Source organism: Parus major, chromosome 27, assembly GCF_001522545.3.
Source record: "Parus major isolate Abel chromosome 27, Parus_major1.1, whole genome shotgun sequence".
Lineage (NCBI taxonomy): Eukaryota > Metazoa > Chordata > Aves > Passeriformes > Paridae > Parus > Parus major.
Genome location: NC_031796.1, coordinates 2,989,263 through 3,006,179, shown reverse-complemented (window position 1 = coordinate 3,006,179; position 16,917 = coordinate 2,989,263). Strand labels below are relative to the sequence as shown.

Genomic DNA, 16,917 nt, shown 5'->3' with positions numbered 1-16,917 from the left:
AGGAGCACAGCTGTATTTGCATTCTCTCCATGTGTGCTGGTGCTCAGAGCTACTTGTGGGTTTGATTGATGCAATAGAAACCCAAGCCGGCCGTAGGAGCCCCTAGAACCAGCACGGAGGGGCAGAGCAGAACAAGGGGCAGAGCAGAGCCGGCCCCAGCGCTGCTTCTGCTCCGGTGGGTGGGACAGGTGGGTGGTGCTCTCACCCTGCTCCAAGCACTGCTGGGGCTGCAGAGGTGTCGGGAGCTCTGAGTGATCGGGATGGGCTCCCGCTGCTCCCAGCTAAAGGGCTCTTCCCATCTCTGAGCTGTAGCTGTGCTGCGACCGCGGCTCGCTGATTGCAGCATCATTGTTACACCAATCAAACTTTGTTCGTGCCTTCAAGACATTCTTTATTTCTCCAAGAGTGACAAACTTCTCTGCCATTGATTCATTTTGCACGATTTAACCACAAGAGAAAAGCAGAGTGTTCTGGATTTCAATGTTGAACCTGGGCTTGCGACAAGCACCGCATGTGCTTTTCTCAGTCCTGTCCACCTCCTGTCATCCCTCTAACCCAACAACTACAGAACATAACTCCAATGGAAAGTGTGGCTTGTTGAAATCCACATGGGTATTAAGGTCTTTCATATTTTGTCAAAAGCTTTGTTTGCTCTTCTTTCCACTGTGATAAAAATATCAAGGTATTAAATACCCCTAAATGCAACACCACAATCACCTCAACTACTCTGGCAAAAATAACCTCAGACTTTTAAATGTAAATTATGTCAAATGACCAGCTACTATCACAACTCCTACCTCACTTCAAGGTTTCTTTCAGCTTGAATTAGGAAGAAATGATCCCCTGGGAGGAAAGTGAGGCCCTGGCACAGGGTGCCCAGAGAAACTGTGGCCACCCCTGGATCCCTGGAAGTGTCCATGGCCAGGTTGGACGGGGTTTGGTGCACCCTGGGATAGTGGAAAGTGTTCCTGCACATGGCAGAGGAACTTTCAGATCCCTTCCCACCCAAACCAGTCTTTGACTCTGTAAGGATGATTTTTTACTTGGGGATGTTGGAGGCTGTGTGGATCCCAGCTTCTGTGACTTTTAACACGTTCTGCCCAAACGTGAGAGCACGCAGAACATGAACCCAAAACTCAACTCCAAACCCAACCCAGAGTTGCTCCAGGGAAGACTAAAAATGTTCATCTAATGTCTCTCTTGGAGGGCTGACCTTATGATAGTAAACCCACTCCCCATATTTTCCATGCACATTTTAAACAATTCCACAAGTTCTGGAGTAACCTGCAGAAAATTCTGTTGCCTACAACACACATTACAGTGTATGACAGTGTGGTATGACAGTGACCTACTGTGACGGGTTCTGTTAACTCAGGGTTCATACCCAGAGTTAAACAGGCAACAGGGAACTGTTCTGCAACACAACACAATCATTCAGGCTGGAAACAACCTCTAAGATCATTGAGTGCAACCAATACTCAATCATCAACTGACACAATAGAATCCTCCTGTGAAAGAGCTGTTGAGAGTTAAAATTTCTGTCTTAACTATGCAAGGAGTTTGAGCAAGAGGCCCCTGTGCAGAGCCAGTGTATGCTGAAGGGGAGGGATGTGGGATCTTGCTACTGCCCATTCCAAGGCTGCTCCAAGCACTGTCCCTGTAGTTCTCACACACAGACTCTGCCAGAGCTGTGAATCATTCCCTGCTCATGTATCACACAAGGAGTCCAAATCCAGAATGAATAAGCACTGGAAAAAATTCTTCCCTGTGAGGACAGTGAGGCCCTGGCACAGGGTGCCCAGAGAAGCTGTGGCTGCCCTGGATCCCTGGCAGTGCCCAAGGCCAGGCTGGACAGGGCTTGGAGCAGCCTGGGACAGTGGAAGGTGTCCCTACCCCTGTCACAGGGTGGCAGTGGATGAGCTTCAGGGTCCCTTCCAATCAAATCCATTCCATGTTTCTATGGTTCTGTAAGTTCATCAGAATTCTTTCTTGAAAGCTCTGAAACTACCTCTGAAATTATCTATTTCCCATGGCTCTCCCACTCACTGAGTCAAGGACCAAGCCACCCACACCCACCCCTTCCTTCAGTGTATAAGCAAAACATAACCGTACTTGGGCAAAGTGTAACCCGAATAAAAAGTGTCGTTTACCGGGGAGATCAAAGTTATCGTAAACTTACACTACTCGAAAATCTCCCCCCAGCAGGACTGACACCTCCCACTCCCCGTGGCCAGAGGAGCGCCGGCATGGCGGGACATAATCCTGCGGCCCTTCCCTTGCCACTTCACCGGGAAAGGGAGACGGAGTTTTAGACAAGGAAAAAAAAATCGAATCAGTAGAAAGTCTCAGCTTCCGAAGGCAACGGCAATGTAATGGGCAAGTCTCTGGAGCGGCTGCTGACAGGGAAAACGCGCTACTGCAGCACCGAGGTACCTCCGAGGGGGCTCCGAGGTGGCCTCAACACGCCTGTCGCCCCCTGCCTGAAGGAACCGAGAGACCCGGCGGGGTCCGAGACCGGCCAGAGTCACAGCCAACATGGCGGACGATCGTGAGGGGACCGGCTGCCGTTCCGTACCCCGCCCTCATACCCAAACGCGCATGCGCAGCGCGACGGCGCCCGGAGAAGCCGCGGGGTGGGGCCTGCTCGGCAGAAAGCCCCGCCCACTTCTGGGAAACCCAGCCGGCTGGGGCCGCATCGGGGGGCGGAGCCGAGGCAAGAACCGCGCGCTGATTGGGAGTTGAGGCAGGAGGGGCGGGGCCATGCGGCAAGATGCGGCGGTGATTGGCTGTGCGGATACAGGGGGTGGGGCTGTCGCTGGGCGCCGCCTGTCAGTGAGCGGGAGCTGCAGAGGAGGCCTGAGGGGCCGCGCCGGGCTGTGCCGGGCGAGCTGAGCAGAATCGGACCGGGCTGGACCGGGCTGAGCCGAACCGTGCCTGAGCGGTAGGTGCGGGCCCGGCCACCGCTGCGGAGGCGGGATCCGGGTCCGGGGTGCGGCGTTCGGTCCGGGAGCTGCGGGGTGCATCTGCCCGGTAGGGCCTGGCGGAGCTTCCGCGGCTGCCGGCGGGAGCAGCGTGTGAGGAGCCCCGGCCGAGCCAGGGGGCTCCGAACGGCCGATGGGCTCTCCGGGCGCCGCCGCAGCCGCTCCCGCAGCAGTGCTGTGTGTGTGTGTGTTCGGAGCGTGGATGTCACTGCGCTGCCCGGCACCTTCTCGAGTCTGCGGCTGCCGGTGCCCCGAGCTCCTGGTGCCCTCGATCACCCGGCTTTCTGATCTCCTGGTGCCCCTCAGCCCCTGAGCTCCCGGTTCCCCGGGCTTCCGATGCAGGGACTTCGCTGATCCCTGGCTCTGGAGAGGGGAGAAAGAGGCAGGGATGAGCTCAGCTCATCACAACACAACCGAGCCAGACCTTCATTCACCTGAACCACTCCGTCCTTTTCACTCCGAGCGTTTCTTTGACACAACTAAATGCCTAATTATCTCTCTCTTTCCCCAACACCCCCTGTGGAAAAAGGTTAAAATGTTTCTTTGCTGATTAATAAGTTGCTGCTGTGGTTGATCTCGGATGCTTCCTGTCAGCTTTAACTGCTTACACTAGGAACGTGTGTTGAGTGCTCTGCACATGTACGACACACCAGTCTGAAACCAGCACCTATAAACAAAGTCTGAATTTCTTTTTCAACTGGCTTTCTAAACACTTTTATGAGTAATAACTCGCGCTTCTATGCTGAGACATTAGTGATAAGAATAGTTGAATTGAGTGTGTCTGTAGTGAGCTGCTTTATTGCATTATACCTCAGTTGAAATCTGTTATTGGCATGGCCACCGGATTCCTTGGGAATGAGTCACTTGCTATTAACTATTAAATTTTAACTGTATTAAGAGACTGAATCTTGTAGAGTGCTGTGAAGGAGCATAACAAACAAACATAACTGAAAATCTAAAGGGTTTGTGGGACCTGATCCAACACCACTGGAGTTAATGAACTTGAAGCTAATGAGTTTGTCCTGAGTCTTCTCTCCAATGGGAGGGGGTAGAGCTGAGCTCTGTAGCAATGATGAGGTGCTGAATTATTAATGTAATTGCCAAGAGGATGGAGGTGAAGTGACAATAAATCAGCTTTCCTCCTGTGACTTTTGAACTTTGCTGGCAAGTGTCAAGTGTGTTGGTGGAGACAGAGGGATTGAGTCCTGGAGGACAGAAAGATTTCCAGGGTCAGAAATGAGCAGATGGGAGTAAAAGAGCCCTGAGTTAGGGAAGAGTCTGGAGATGCTGGGAGAGGGAGATGAGGATGCATGGAGGGACCAGGAGCAGGGACAGATACATGGGAATTGTGTCTGTAGGAGACTGGGCTTTGCTGATCACGGTTTAGTGACACCAGGGCCCTGAAGAACATGGACCTTGTCTTGCCTAAAGGTGGTTCTGTTCCACAGTGCATGTGGGAGTTTGTCTGGTGAGAGTCTGCTCAGGCTGGACAGTTAGAAATCATCCCAATCAGTTCATATTTTGATTTATAGTGTGAAATTATCCCAACTAATTGGCAGGACCAATCATAAGTTACGATAATGTGGTGCTGGATCTTGTTATTTTCAGGGCTGATTTTTTTTTGGGATGCTCTTTCACAGGGAGTTTCATTTATTTTAGTTTTGTGTTAGGAAGAATACTTTAAAGGCTCGTTAGTTCTTGTTTTTTGTGTTTATTAATATATTATTAAATGACTTGGCAGGTTTTTTTTAGATTTTCTATTCAAGTTTAACTCACTATCACTTGGCTTAAATTGGTTTGAATGGTACAAAATGGCTTTGAAATATAGTTTTTTATTTTTATACTTATTTTCACTCAATTAACAATAGATACGTAAATTATTTTTTTAGTGACAATGATTTAACACTTGTGTGCTGTACTGCAGCATTTTTTATTTAATCATTTACTAATACTTAAGAACTTCTAGAAGAAGAAGATGAAGAAGAAAGAAGGACAAGGGATAACATTTTAAATCTTCTATCTTGTTTTTTGTTATCTAAATTAGTTTAAACTCTAAACTTTAACTTTTTCACTCAGAGATTTAAGAAAACTCTAATTTACACACTCACATTTTTAGCTTTTCTATTTAACAGTTGTTTTCATGGTGTTATATGAAATTTAGTGTTATCTTGGATGTCAGAGCCAGGTATCAGAGATAAGGGCACACACTCTGTGCCTCAGACTCCAACATAATGTAGAACTGCTTTTATCTATACTAAATTTAACTAAATTTTTAGGTTGGTTTTGCCTGGCACCCCAGCCCTACTCCTTCCCCATAGATTTACATGGATTTTATAAATATGATTGAAATGTAAAGCCACAAAGCAGCACAAAGTAACAACTGGTGACAGCCTGGCTCCACCTGCTTGGGCAGAATTGATTTTCAGGTGTGTCTGTGGTGGTTGGTGGAAGTTGTCCCTTTAGGTGCTTTATTTAGGAAATAATTTCACAAGTGGGTTGTCAAAGCCAGGATGTTGTTAAGCAGTGGCCTGAGAGCTGTGTGAAAACAGCTGGGAAGCAAATCCTTATCAGGCTGAAGTTTGTCCTGATTATTTCTGTTCTCGTTGTTTACAAAGGGGTTGGGGAAAACTAGGCATTCTTCAAGTGAATGGGCTTGTGGTGGTGTTTGTAAACTCTGGGCAAGTGGTGGTGTTCATATCTTTGTTCAGGGGTGAGCTGTGCTCGGGCTCTCCTCGAGGAAATGAGGATAAAGGTGTGTTTGGGTGCTTTTAGAAATCTGCTGATAATTAAACCAAGTCAAATATTTCCCTGCAGATTTTGTAACCAAACTATTGCAATATCGTAATGTCTGGCAACTAAAAAAAACAACTCAGGCTCATTATCCAGATGTTTACAGTAAGCAACACCAGTGGCTGAAACAGGATTTGGGAGTATTTACTATCAAACCACTTTAAAGAACATGTTTACACACTGCCTATCGTTTGTAATGTGCTTGTACATAGGGCTGATGGTGCAGTGCTTCAAACAGGGAGTTTGTGGTGCTTTGGGGAGAAGGTTTTTAGCTTTCCCTGGTGCTCCTTAGGTAAATCTGGATACACATGAGAGGGACCAGGGGAGATGTGCACGAGCCTTTGGAATGGCCAGATGGGTCACAGTGGTTATCGAAGAGGAGGTGAAGGCTGAGAGCTCCCTGGAATAGCAACTGCTGCTCTGACTCACCAGGATTTTAATCAGTCAGGCATTCTATTTATTTTCACTTTGGAGCTCTTAGATACACAAGGGAAGTCTCTCCTTTTTTTTTCTTTTTTTTCTTTCCTTTCCTATTTTTTTTCTTTTATTTTTCTTTTTTGTCCATTTTTTCCCTCTTAGACATGTTCACTTAAAGCAGCATTAAGTGTGTGTTGAGGTCAGGGAGCTGTTGAGTGCTACAACTGGTTTTTAAGTCTCTTCTGACACAAACTGAAACTTGTCCTGCTGACAGCTCTGAGCAGTTTAAATCTCCACCCCAGGCCTGGACTGCAGTAACAGGCCTTCAACTGCCTGGGCCAAAACCGGAACTGTCTGAATTTCAGTTCCATCTGAAACGTGGGCAGGCAGGGGAGCCCATGGGTGACATCCAGGCTGAGAGGAGGCAGGGATGGAGGGCAGTGGTGCCTGGGGTCTGAAGGGGTTGTACAAACAATTATGGAATGGTTTGGGTTGGAAGAGACCTTAGAGTTCATCCAGTTTCACCTCCTGCCATGGACAGGGACACCTTCCACTATCCCAGGTTGCTCCAAGCCCTGTCCAGCCTGGTCTTGAATCCTTCCATACATACATACATATATATAAAGTATGTATATGTAAATACATATATATATGTGTGTAAAATATATATATATATATACATACATGCCTTTGGCCCCAGACCAGTTTTTTAGTGTGATCCACCCATGTAACAAGTATAATGTATCTTTTTTTCCTTTGGAAGAATGTGTTCCTTGAGAAGGTTTGGTGGTTTTGCACAAGGATTTTGCAGCTAATACCCTGTGTAGGTTCTTTTGGCTGGACACTTGGCACCTTCTGCCATACTCACTGACAGCTGTTAGGACTGGAAGGTCCCCAAAAGGTGTGTGGTGTTCTCAGTTGACATTCCCTGCTCTAGTGATGCAGAAATTCCTGGCTCTTCCCAGCTCTTGCTTTGTTGTGGTGGTCAGCAAAGCAACATGGCTAAAAATGCTCCTTGTGTTTGATCAAACCAACAGCAGCTGCAAAACTAACCTGAGTTAGTGCTCTGTGCACAGAATTGCTCTCCATAAGGAAGTGGGAAACCTCACTGAGACAACATAATTTTTTATCTTCTTTCTTTCAAATTAAATATCAGTGTGAAACTGCTGCTGAAAGGGTACACTCAGATGAGAAGAAATCTCCATTCTGTGAAGCTGACTTAGGAAGTCTTACATATATTATAGAGCTCTTTCCCAAGTCTTTTTTGACCAAATGTATGGGCTGGTCCACAAAGCTTTAACTGAAATTCTCCCCAAAGTCATTGTCCAGGGGGATTGGAGCCAGGCACACCAAGCAGGATCCCAAGTTATGGTGTGCTGTGGAGACATTTGCATGGCTCTTGTCCAGCTCTGAGTTTTTCTCACAACATTTCATGAAACACAGAAATGCTTTTTTAAGTTCCCTGCTCCAAACATCTTCCAGTTGAGATGGGAGAGCTGAAGAGGGACTTGTTTAGAGAAGGAGGGAGGAGGTTTTAAAGGAGCAGAAGGCACGTGGTTATCTCTTACATTAATAATGTTTGAATATCTTGTTAATTCTGACTCCCCTGAAGTCTCAGGTGACCTTATCCGGTATTTTAGTTTCTCCCACACATTAGCTGAGGGAGGAGTTGCCATCGGAGCGGTGCCTTCACAGCACAACTGAGACTGTTTGGCTTTCATTCTGTAAAAACACACTTTCTGTTTTACAGCAGTGGGAACTAACATTAGTTAACCCGAGGTGAGTAAACCCTTAGTGAAGATAAGGAGCAAACAGGCTTTAAGCTGGTATCAAAAGCCTGTTGTGAGTTAGGAGGGCACTATCCACTCTTATCTTCTGCTTCATTACCTGACTTCCCCTTTCTGCCTTGAAAATAACGAGCCCATCACATGGTCCACAGAAGGAAGAAAGTCCAGGATATGGAAATCAAGAATTGCAGCTATATCTAAGTGAGCTGGCTGAGGGAGAGGAGGTTTTGAAAACCAGAGAAGCATTTCTGGGTAGAACACGACCACCCTCCAGCTCAGGAACATGAAGCTCCTCATGCTGCTCATCTGTGCCTTGTGTTGGTACAGGAATCTCATCCTGGAGCACATAAACAGGCAGGGGAGCCACATGGGGCTCATGGGGGTAAATCCTGCACTTACTGGGCTTCCTGTGGATCCTCAGGTACCCATTTGCTGCTCCCCAGGGTCCCTTTTATCTGGAGCTCCCTGAGAAGGGCAGTGGGGTGTGTCAGGGCCTGTGTCTGAATTAACGGGACTCAGGAGCTCTTTGCACCTCTTTGCCCCCTCCACATGCACAGAGATGAGTCAGGCCTGTTCAGTTCTGAATCACAGAATCACTGAGGTTGGAAAAGACCTCCAAGGTCATTCAGTCCAACATTCACCCAAATCCCACCGTGCCCACTAAGCCATACCAGAGGTGCCATGTCTGCTTGGCTTTTGAACACCTCCAGGGATGTGGACTCCAGCACTGCCCTGGGCAGCCCATTCCAATGCCTGACCAGCCTTTCAGTGAAGAAATTTTCCCAATATACAACTTGATATTTTCCCAATATACAACAACCTCCCCTGACACAACTTGAGGCTGTTTCCTATTGTCCTGTCTCATTTCCTGGGAGCAGAGCCCGACCCTCAGCTGGCTTCAACCTCCTGTCAGGGAGATGTAGAGGGCAATAAAAGTCTCCCCTGAGCCTCCTTTTCTCCAGGCAGAAGTTACATTTCAAAAACTATTTAAAACTTATGATTGCTTATTTTTAATCACAGCTTCTGCCCGCCATGCTTTGCTGTACACACCATAAAAATAGTTGTCATTTAACTTTTCCAAGGACTGAAAATTGTGCAGCAACAGTTTAACCAGGCTGGGTGTGCAGGTTCTGGTCCTGCACAGCCCCACAGACCTGAGTCACACATTAAACTGCCTGAGCTCTGCCTGGGTCAAGGCTGTTGCTCACAATTGCTGCCTCGGTCTCTTTGAGTCTGAAAAGTGAGGTAGAGCTTTATTGACTTTAATCTCAGTTATATTTCCTTGTTATTCTTTGCCGTTTCAGAGGGCAACAAGGACTTGGAGTCTTGTTTCTCCCCTCTCTCTGTTCTCCTTTGACTCAGCCAAGGAGGGACTTGTAGAATTATATCTTTTTTGGCGATGAGGATTGGTTTGTGCTGAAGGACCTTGAAGGTGAGGGGAGGGCAAGGAGAGACAGAGTTAATGCAAGTCAGGAGAGAGTGAGGATAAAAATAACTCTGAACTTGTCAGTTTGGTCACTGGTGGCTGGGTTAGTCATCTGGCAAGCTCTGCTCCTGCTGCTCCAAGGGATTATTTTACAGCACTGAGAATTGACATAATTTCTGTAGAGGAGAGGGAGCGGGACGGCTGTAATGAGTGGGATACTGTCATCAGCACTTCTTTTGCACAGCAGCTGTTCTCTGTTTGGCCGCTGAATGTGGTCATTGTTGACTTTCCTTGTATACCTGCCAGGTTGTTAGGTGACTCACAGCACCAAGGTTCATGCACTTGGCTCCCCTTTTCCTTGGTGGTCCTTCAGACATGGAGCACCCACTCATTCTGTCATTTTCCTGAGTCATCTCTGTTGCCAGGAGCCTGTTGGAGTAAATGTCCTGCTGCCCCAGGCAGCTGCTCAAGGTGGGAAAAAAGGAAAAAAAAAAGGAAAAAGAAAGAAAAAAAGGAAGAAGAAAGATTTGTGCAGATCGAAGCTGATGAGCCTCAAGGAGTGCTCCTGTAATGGTGCTGATATCTGTTTTCTCGGCCTCTCTTAAAATGTCCCTCCTTGTCCTGTCCTGGTTTGTGGTACTTAACAGCTGTGTATATTGTCCAATATGGGTTCCATGGGTTATTTAAGGGTGGAAATGTTAATTTTAAGGTTTTATACATGTATTATAGGAGGACTGACACAAAGAAGGGATCTCTGCACATTCTATTTATAGGAAAACAATTGGTTCAGCTTCTCCAGAATCCAAGGTGAGGGGATCAGGGGCTACACCAGTGGGGAACACTGTGTTCCCCAGGGGCTCATGCTGTAGGGAACTCTCCACTCTGCTGATTTTCATCCCTGGATATTCCCATCAGTCCCTCAGTGCTTTGCTTCCATGCTGGTTTATGCTTCTCCCTGTCCATCCCCAGCTCCCTTCCACGTTCCCCTGTGCTGCCAGTTGGTCAAGGTTTGGCCTGTGCTGGGACTTGTTTGGAGCTCCATTTGTGTTCCTGGTCAGCTCACAGCCTGTGCTGACCCCCTCCCCAGCTCTCAGGCAGAGAGATCTGTTCCAGCACCATCACTGTCCTCTATCCAACACCAGCTTCCATGGATCCTGCACTCTGTAGGAGCTGCACTTCTGATGGGCTTGAGCAAGGACTGCAGGAGGTGTTGGTGATGTAGAGGAAGGAAGGGGTGAGGGAGGATCTGTGGATGGGCAGGTTGGCTGTTGAGCCTGGCTTCATTGAGGGAGAATGAGGAATGGCTTTGAGGATGACTGAGCACAGGGGAAAAGGGAATTAGCTGGGTTTATGGCCATTCATGTGCTGTGAGAGTAAGTGTAATTCCCTGCAGGTGCACTCTAGGAGAACTTTCACGTCTTCTCTTTTTCCCCTTTTTTGGGGATGAATATTCTTCCTGTTTAGTGATATGGGAGTTCCTTCTGCTCCTTGGTTTCACTGTTTATACTTCAGGGGATATATCAAGAATTAAATTTCTCTGCAACCTATGTGGTTGCATATTTTCAGTCATGAGAATGTTGACTATTCAGATCTTCAGTGGTCCAAGTCAGAAATGGAGGACTGGCACTGGGTTCTTCTCCAGCTCAGAACACTGGCTTCAGAACAGGACCTTGATTTATTTATTAATCTGATACCTTCAGGAGCCTCCTGATTCTCATAAACTTGAAGCTGCTTCTGTCTGTGAAGTATTTTGACAAGTGTTTTGTTTTTCTGTTCTTGCTCAGTGTCTCTCTGAAGCTGGGAAATGGCAGTGATGGGAATTGAATGCCAGGGAGCTCCTGATCCAGCCATCAAGCACAAAAAGGAGCCCACAGCTGCCAAGGGGCTGAAGGAGACAGTGAGTGAAAAGCAGAGCAGTGTTTGCAAAGTAGAAGATTCAAAGAAGGTCATCTTTCACAGTCAGTGGAAAATCCTGAATGATGTAATCACCAAAGGAACAGCAAAAGAAGAAACAGAAGGAGGCTGTGCATCAATTTCTATTATTGCCCAAGCAGAATGTGAGTAGCAGGGCGGGCTGCGCTTCATTGAGAAAAAGGAATGTGTAAAGAGGGATGAGATTTCACTCCCTTGGCGCTCCTGGAGAGCTGAGACCACATCTATTTGTAATCCCAAGTGGGGTGGAGCTGATGACACATCCCAGACTCTATTTAGGAAGCTCATGAAATCTCATAATAATGTGGCAGCATCCACTGAATAAAGAATAAATAAAAGACCAGCATGAAGCCCGTGCACCTCAACCAGATCTGTGTTCTGTGTCACCTGTTCTTAGCTGACTTCTGAAAGGTGTTTAAAAGAGGGGATAAAAAAGAGGAAACCAAAGTAAAGCTGTCATAAAGAGCTGAGGGATCAGGAGATACTGGGAGCCTCCTAATTGTGGGGGAGGAAGAATGTAGTGTGGGCGGTGTGACATGACTGTGCAGTGATTGTCTGGATCACTCATTTAGCACAGTGGCAGAGCTGTTTAAGTCCAGTTGTTACTAGGAGAGACTTTACCTGATTTAAGACAAGTGATGATCCTGATATTTTTTTCACACAGGTGAAAACAGTCAGGAGTTCAGCCCCACTTTATCAGAGAGATCCTTTATTGCCCACAGTAAACGTTACAGGTGAGACATCTCTTAATACAAATACCCCTCTTCAGTGTTGTGTCTGCTGACTTGCTCTTGTTCCAAAGCACCCTGGCTCTCTGAACTTAAAATATTTTTCCAAAAGCACTCCTGTTGGAATTAGCTCTTCAGTCTAAGGCCTGGTAAGAATGTGTCTTTCCCAAAACATCTTCCTATCAGGAAAAAATACAAGTTTAGGCACAAACCACTTGAAACTCCTTGAATTGTCTTATTGTCAATGTCTGAAGATTTACTGCCCTTGTAGCCTTCTGCCTCTGTTTCTTGATGGTCAAATTTGTTTTGAAATGACTGATTTTTGTAAGGTTCATAGCCTTGAAGTAGAAGGATCCAAGGAGAAATTTTCAGTCTTTTTTAACTGAACTGTGTTGATGCTTTTGAAACTGTTACACCATCTGCTGAAAAGCTGTGTGAAACCTGGGCTGCTGCTAGAAGGAGTCTTCAGAAAAGGGAACAGCTTAATTTCTTGGAAGGATAAAAAGGGGATGAGAGAACCTTTCCTTAATGTCAGCATCAACAACAGAAGTTGTGAACACAGAGAAGCTGGAAGTGGTAAAAGGGACAGTGACACTTGTGATGGACAAGTGGAGGCCTGGGAACTGGTTTTCTGGAGTCACCTGGGAGTGAGCTGCTTGTTCTTCATGAGGAATATCTTCCAGCTGGGGCACATACTGGAACTTTCTTATGCACTGCAACCTTGTCAGGCAGCCCCAGCACCCTGAAATGGGTGACTGGGGTACAGAATTAGGTGCTGCCTGTTTCCTGATGGCTTCAGACACTGTGGGATTTGTGGTTTGACACTGCCCAGTGGCTTTATGATGTGGTCCCATGAACCATCTGAAGAAGTGCAAAGTGACCCATTTCTGAGGGGTTTTATGTGGGATCTGGGGTTTTCTGGGATGCACACCAGCTGTGTGTTCAGGCTGTGTGCTGATGCCTTGATGCCAGAACTTTACTTATGGCATCTTTTAGCACTAAAACACCAGGAAAAGATGGAGATAGTGGCTGTGCCCTGCATCACTGATCAGGAAAGGCAGAGGAATGTATCAGAGCTGTTCTGAGTCAATGGAATAATTGCTTCATTTGAAGATCAAAAGTCCTGTTTTCTCTTAGAGTTTAATTTGAAAAATCTAATTGCTATGACTGGTATTGGATCACAGAATCACAGAATGGTTTGAGCTGAAAGGAACCTTAGAGACCATCTCTTTCTGCTCCTGAGTAACTACAGGCAAATATCCCCCATGAGAGTTAATCTCTTTGTGCTGACCCCAGCTGGAGTGTTGTGTATTCATAAAAAACATGTTGTAGTATTGAGCTTTACAAGGCAGCACATTTTGGTTTTTTGAAGCTGTTTTATTCAAGTGCACTTAGTCATCTCTCTTCTCTGTGCAAAGCTCTTTTTCTTCATATTAGAGCAGGCACTGATATTATGAACACATTTATTAATTTTAATATTTTTTTTTAAATAGACTGCATTTATACATCATTTCTGTGTTCACTAGAAATCAACCACAAACTGTCTCAGAGCAGCCTGGAGACATGCTGTGCTTTTCCCTCTGCTTTGCTATGTTCAAAAAAGAGACATAAAAGAAAGCTGGAGAGGGATGTGGACAAAGGAGCTGGAGTGACAGGACCCAGGGAATGGCTCCCAGTGGCAGAGAGCAGGGCTGGGTGGGATATTGGGCAGGGATTGTTCCTGGCAGGGTGGGCAGGCCCTGGCACAGGGTGCCCAGAGCAGCTGGGGCTGCCCCTGGATCCCTGGCAGTGCCCAAGGCCAGGCTGGACATTGGGGCTGGAGCAGCCTGGGACAGTGGGAGGGGTCCCTGCTATGGCAGGGGTGGCACTGGAGGGGCTTTAAGGTCTCTTCCAACCCAAACCATTCTGTGACTGTTTGTTGTTCCAGAATTTATAAACCCTGTGACACTTTAATGTTTTGTTTCCCCCACACCCCACCATTTATTTTTTACAATGCCAGAGGTGCTGCTCTGCCTGGACCTTGAACTTCTCCCTATTAGAAGGCAAGGAGTTGTGGTTTAGTTCTCTGTTGAGTTAGCAGAGTTGCTAATTCTCTCTCTGTGGGTCAGAGGTGTCACCTGAGCTGTGCTTGCACTGTCCCATCTCAGAGCCCTGCTGTGTTCTGGTTTCCAGCAGCCGCTCGGACAGCCTCGATCACATCCCCAACAATGTGGCCCATGCCACGGAGGGCAGGATGGCGCCCACCTGGCGAGGGAGGCACCGGGGCAGGGCCAAGAAGAAACGGCACAAGAAAAGATCCAAGCTGAAAGGACAACCTGTGGCTGCTGGCAGGAGAAGTCCAAGAACTCCAGAACAGGAGAGCTGCACCCCAATTCCTGTCCAGGTGAGAATCTTCAGCCTTCCTTTTGTACTGTCCCTGCAAACTCCTAACAGCTCCTGGGTGAATTTTGGTGTCTATACTGAGGTTCCTGCTCAGCTGTTTGGTTTTGTTTTCTAGGAGGATGAATCCCACCAAAGTACTCTTTACAGAAACAGTTTTTGGGTTCCTGAATTTAACAAAGACTTGGGCTACGATCCACTGTCTTTTGAGAAGTGTGCTCATGCTCCTTTGTCCACGGGCAAACTCCATTCCCCAAGGAGCCAATACAAAACTGAACTGCACAAGCTGATCAGCCCTATTCAGTGCCTTAATCATGTTTGGAAACAGAGGGACACTGTTCCCCAGCCTGAGACTCTCCATCCTTTTCCCTACAACATCCTTCCCCCACATTTCCCACTTGTGGACAATCCTCTCCATGCCATGAAGCACAGTGCTCTGGACACATACTTCAATGGTGACCTCAACTATCAAGACAGTCGCTTATCTGGCCTAAACTTAGAATATAATTTCACCAAATACATCAACCAGTCCGTGCAAACCAGTTCAGACAAGCTTTCTGTGGAAGAATATTTGGTAGATGCCTTGAAGGGGAGCGTGAGTTTTGGTGAACCACAAAATTTAGCCAGCCTGGCCAAGACGTGGAGAGGAGGTGGGCTGGAGCTGAAGGAACAATTCCATGAAGCGAGTGAGAATGAAGGCGTGCTGCTGAACGAGGTGATCTGAGCCACACTGGGGTGTGGGAGGCACAGTTTCTCCTGGGCTTTGGGAGAGGGATAATCTGCATCCACGTGCTTGCTTCTAGAACTGTGATTTCTGAGTGGTTCTGGGTCTGGTTGAAGCTGCCAGATAACAATGCAGAGTTGTTTTCTGCAGGAATTAAAGCCCTGCCTGTCTCAGAGTGCTGGCTCTGTGCTGTGCTCAGTCACCAGACACACACACCTGTCTCTGAGCAGTGGTTCTGTGCTTAGTCAGTCTTCAGCCATGTCCTCTGTTTGCTGGGGAAGAGCCCAGTCTGTTCAGCCAGGCTGCAATATTTATTGGCTCTGGATGAGCTGGAGTGTGACAGAAACCAGGGCTGGGTAGAAGGGGAGGTGCAGGAGACCAGTCTGTGCCTCTGCTGGGACCAGCAGCTCCTGCGGTGTCCCTTGCAGCATCCCCAGCATCCCACAGGCACAGAAATTTGTATCCTAGCGACATGATTCACTTCTTCTGAATTCAGTTCTCTCTCAACACCTTAAAGTCCTCTTGGAGGACTTCCCTGGGGTCAGTGTGACCCTGTCAGTATGATCTGTAGAGTTCAAGGTGTCCCTTACCTGCCTGAACGTGTTCACACTGACACCTACAGCAGAGTCTCCATCTACTGACTGCAGAAAAGCTTTAGCACACTGTCTGCATTTAGTCACAGCAGCCTGGGTTACTTGTAGGATTCAGCTTTGTAGTTAGGTCCTGCATGAGAAGGGAGGAGCACAGAACTCCAAAGCCATCCAAATCCTGGCAGCCTTTCTTTACAACTCTGGGGTGCACTTCTCTAGGACCAACAGAGCCCACAGAAATCAAGTAGGTTGATCCTGTCTGGTTTCATCTCAAGCCTGTTGCAGAAGTCATCTTGTACTGGGATTTCTAGAGATGGGGCTGTGATTGGGATTTCTAGAGAGTGCTGTGGTATCTGTCCTTGTGCTGCTTCTGAGAATGTTGATCTCTGTCCATGCAGCTCCACATTTAAGTGTCTCTTTCCTTCCTTCATCTTTTCTCTTTGGACTTGCAGAAGTTGAAGCCAGTGGATTACGAGTACCGAGAAGAGGTTCACTGGACAAAGTGCCATGGTTCCTTGGGCATTGGCTCTTTTGGGGAAGTGTACAAGATAGAGGACAAGCAGACAGGATTTCAGTGTGCTGCCAAGAAGGTAATTCTGTGTGAGAGAATGGGGGTCCTGGCAAGACAGCACACAGAGAGAAATCTTTTCCCAGGTCCTCTTTAGGGCCTTGTACAGTCACAATGAAGTGCTGCTGTTGTGTCCAAGGAAAAACTTCAGGGTACTGGCAGAGAGAGGAGCAGATGGAGGACCTGTATGTGCACAGGGGCCAAGCTCAGCAGCCAGAAATAAGCTCATTTGGCTTTAAAGTGTGCTGAAAGGGATCCTGGATGCTGAGGCAAGAGTAGAGATTTCTGAATGATTGTGAGTGACTGCAGGGGAGCAACAGCCGTGTGGGTTGTCTGTTATCTGACTATTCTTATCTCAAACCATGTCTGGTGTAAATGCTTACATGGCAGGTATTTATTTCCCCATTGAAAAAGGAATAAAGTAGGAAAAACCCGAGGCAGTCAGTAGGCTCTGAAAACAGAGCTTTCATCTCCTCAGTGTCAGCAATGCTGGCACATTGTTCTGAGGTGATGCTGTTCCAGATGCAGCAAGGGATGTGTGTTTTTCCAGAAGTTGGCACTATAATCTATTGTACTCCAGGATATGCCATTGTCA

The 16,917-nt window shown here is 47.2% G+C and overlaps 1 protein-coding gene across 3 annotated transcripts in view; it reads left to right on the top strand.

Annotated features, from left to right (window-relative positions):
- The first annotated feature begins 2,815 nt into the window (after window positions 1–2,815).
- Window positions 2,816–16,917, top strand: part of MAP3K14 (mitogen-activated protein kinase kinase kinase 14) — a 28,536-nt gene continuing 14,434 nt past the window's right edge. The window contains exons 1-6 of one of the 3 annotated variants that reach the window (XM_015651400.3): window positions 2,816–2,941; window positions 11,186–11,458; window positions 11,998–12,067; window positions 14,237–14,444; window positions 14,559–15,155; window positions 16,207–16,344. In XM_015651400.3, coding sequence (XP_015506886.1) covers window positions 11,206–11,458; window positions 11,998–12,067; window positions 14,237–14,444; window positions 14,559–15,155; window positions 16,207–16,344 — 1,266 coding nt within the window. In that variant the 5' untranslated portion in view covers window positions 2,816–2,941; window positions 11,186–11,205. Of the gene's footprint in view, window positions 2,942–3,125; window positions 3,511–11,185; window positions 11,459–11,997; window positions 12,068–14,233; window positions 14,445–14,558; window positions 15,156–16,206; window positions 16,345–16,917 lie in introns of those variants that run through there. The other 2 variants (XM_015651399.3, XM_033520032.1) reach the window with 2 other exon arrangements.